General features: G+C 44.6%; 1 protein-coding gene across 1 annotated transcript in view; it reads right to left on the bottom strand.

Annotated features, from left to right (window-relative positions):
* Positions 1–1,317, bottom strand: part of Cep89 (centrosomal protein 89kDa) — a gene marked incomplete in the record, with an annotated part of 66,796 nt that overhangs the window by 33,713 nt on the left and 31,766 nt on the right. The window contains 1 exon segment of the mRNA XM_013522387.1: positions 1–61. Within this exon segment, the coding sequence (XP_013377841.1) occupies positions 1–61 (61 nt within the window).

The following is a 1,317-nucleotide window of genomic DNA, read 5'->3' as shown; positions in this document are numbered from 1 at the left end:
GCAGCTCTTCATTTTCTTTCACCACTTCCTGGACCCGCATCCTAAATATTCTCATTTCTTCCTGAAATGAAATTGATGTAAACTGTAACACACCGTGCACACGCGTCTACAGATCTCAGCTCTGTGAGAGCTGACATCACATGTCAGCAGCCACCACACAGTCGCACGCTCGCCCGGACCTTGCGCTGGGTCCTGGTGCCCTGCGCCGGCCTCGGGGAGCTCACTCGCGAGGACGGCAATGTACCTGAGCACAGGGACAAACCTGAGTTCAGTTATCCCATTCCTAATTTGGTAACTCTTTTTGTTAGAGCCAAACTGGAAAATTTAGGGTGCAATTAAAAAGAAAGCAGAGACGTCCACAAGTACTGTGGCTTTTGTTTGTTTGAAGACTTTGGAGGATAAAGTGGTTTTTTATGTAATAAAGGAGAACTTTCCATCCTTAATGAAAGCCTATTTGGGTGGGAAAAGGGTTAGTGCAGCGATTGCGGGGCGCTTGCTCCTTGCCAAGGAGCGGAAGCTGCTCTGCTTGGACACCGGTCTCTACCCTTCGTCAGCCAGGAGCCTTCAAGAAGAAGCCTGTGACTTGTTCTCAGATTGACTCTTACTAACCTGTATCTCCCTCCTCCAACATGGTTCTCAGCCAGCACCTGGCTCCCGTCAGTGTAATGTGCTGTACTTTGGTGAGAAAATCTTCAGTGCCAACACTTACTCAAGGTTTCTGAAATATTCTCCCAGCTGTCAGACATTTATGCTACAGCTGTTTATCTTCAGCAGCTTTGCCAAGCAACTTCTCCTCTTCTCACCTGCTTCCCAGACACACTCGCCAGTTGCTGGCAGCTCACCTGACTCTTTAGAACAGATTCAGGCAAACTAAACCTGGCAGGAGAGCTGCCTGTCTTTGTAAATAAAGTTTTATTGGAACAGGGCCCCACTCCTTGTTTACATGTTGTCTATGGCTTCTTTTATGCTATACAAGTGAACAAAAACTGCATGGCCCACAAAGCCAGAAATATTTATTAATTGGCCCTTTGCAGAAAAAGTTGGCTGACCCTGATTTAGAAAGAGCATTAAAATAGCCAGGTGTGATGTAATCCCAGCACTCTGGGAAGCTGAAGCAAAAGGACTGTTAGTTTCTCAGCTTGGGTAACTTCGTGACTTAGTGAGACCCTGACTTAAAATTTAAAATGTAAAGGGTTAGGGATGTAGCTCATGTGAAGATCCTGGGTCAACTCCAACACCAAAAAAAAAAAAAAAAAAAAAAAAAAAAAAAAAAAAAAAAAAAAAATAGCAATTTTATTATTAGGATCAATGCAGGGC

This window comes from Chinchilla lanigera, unplaced genomic scaffold (assembly GCF_000276665.1).
Source record: "Chinchilla lanigera isolate Chin_1 unplaced genomic scaffold, ChiLan1.0 scaffold00067, whole genome shotgun sequence".
NCBI lineage: Eukaryota > Metazoa > Chordata > Mammalia > Rodentia > Chinchillidae > Chinchilla > Chinchilla lanigera.
The sequence above is the reverse complement of the archived record's forward strand: the minus strand, read 5'-3'. Positions and strand labels throughout refer to the sequence as shown.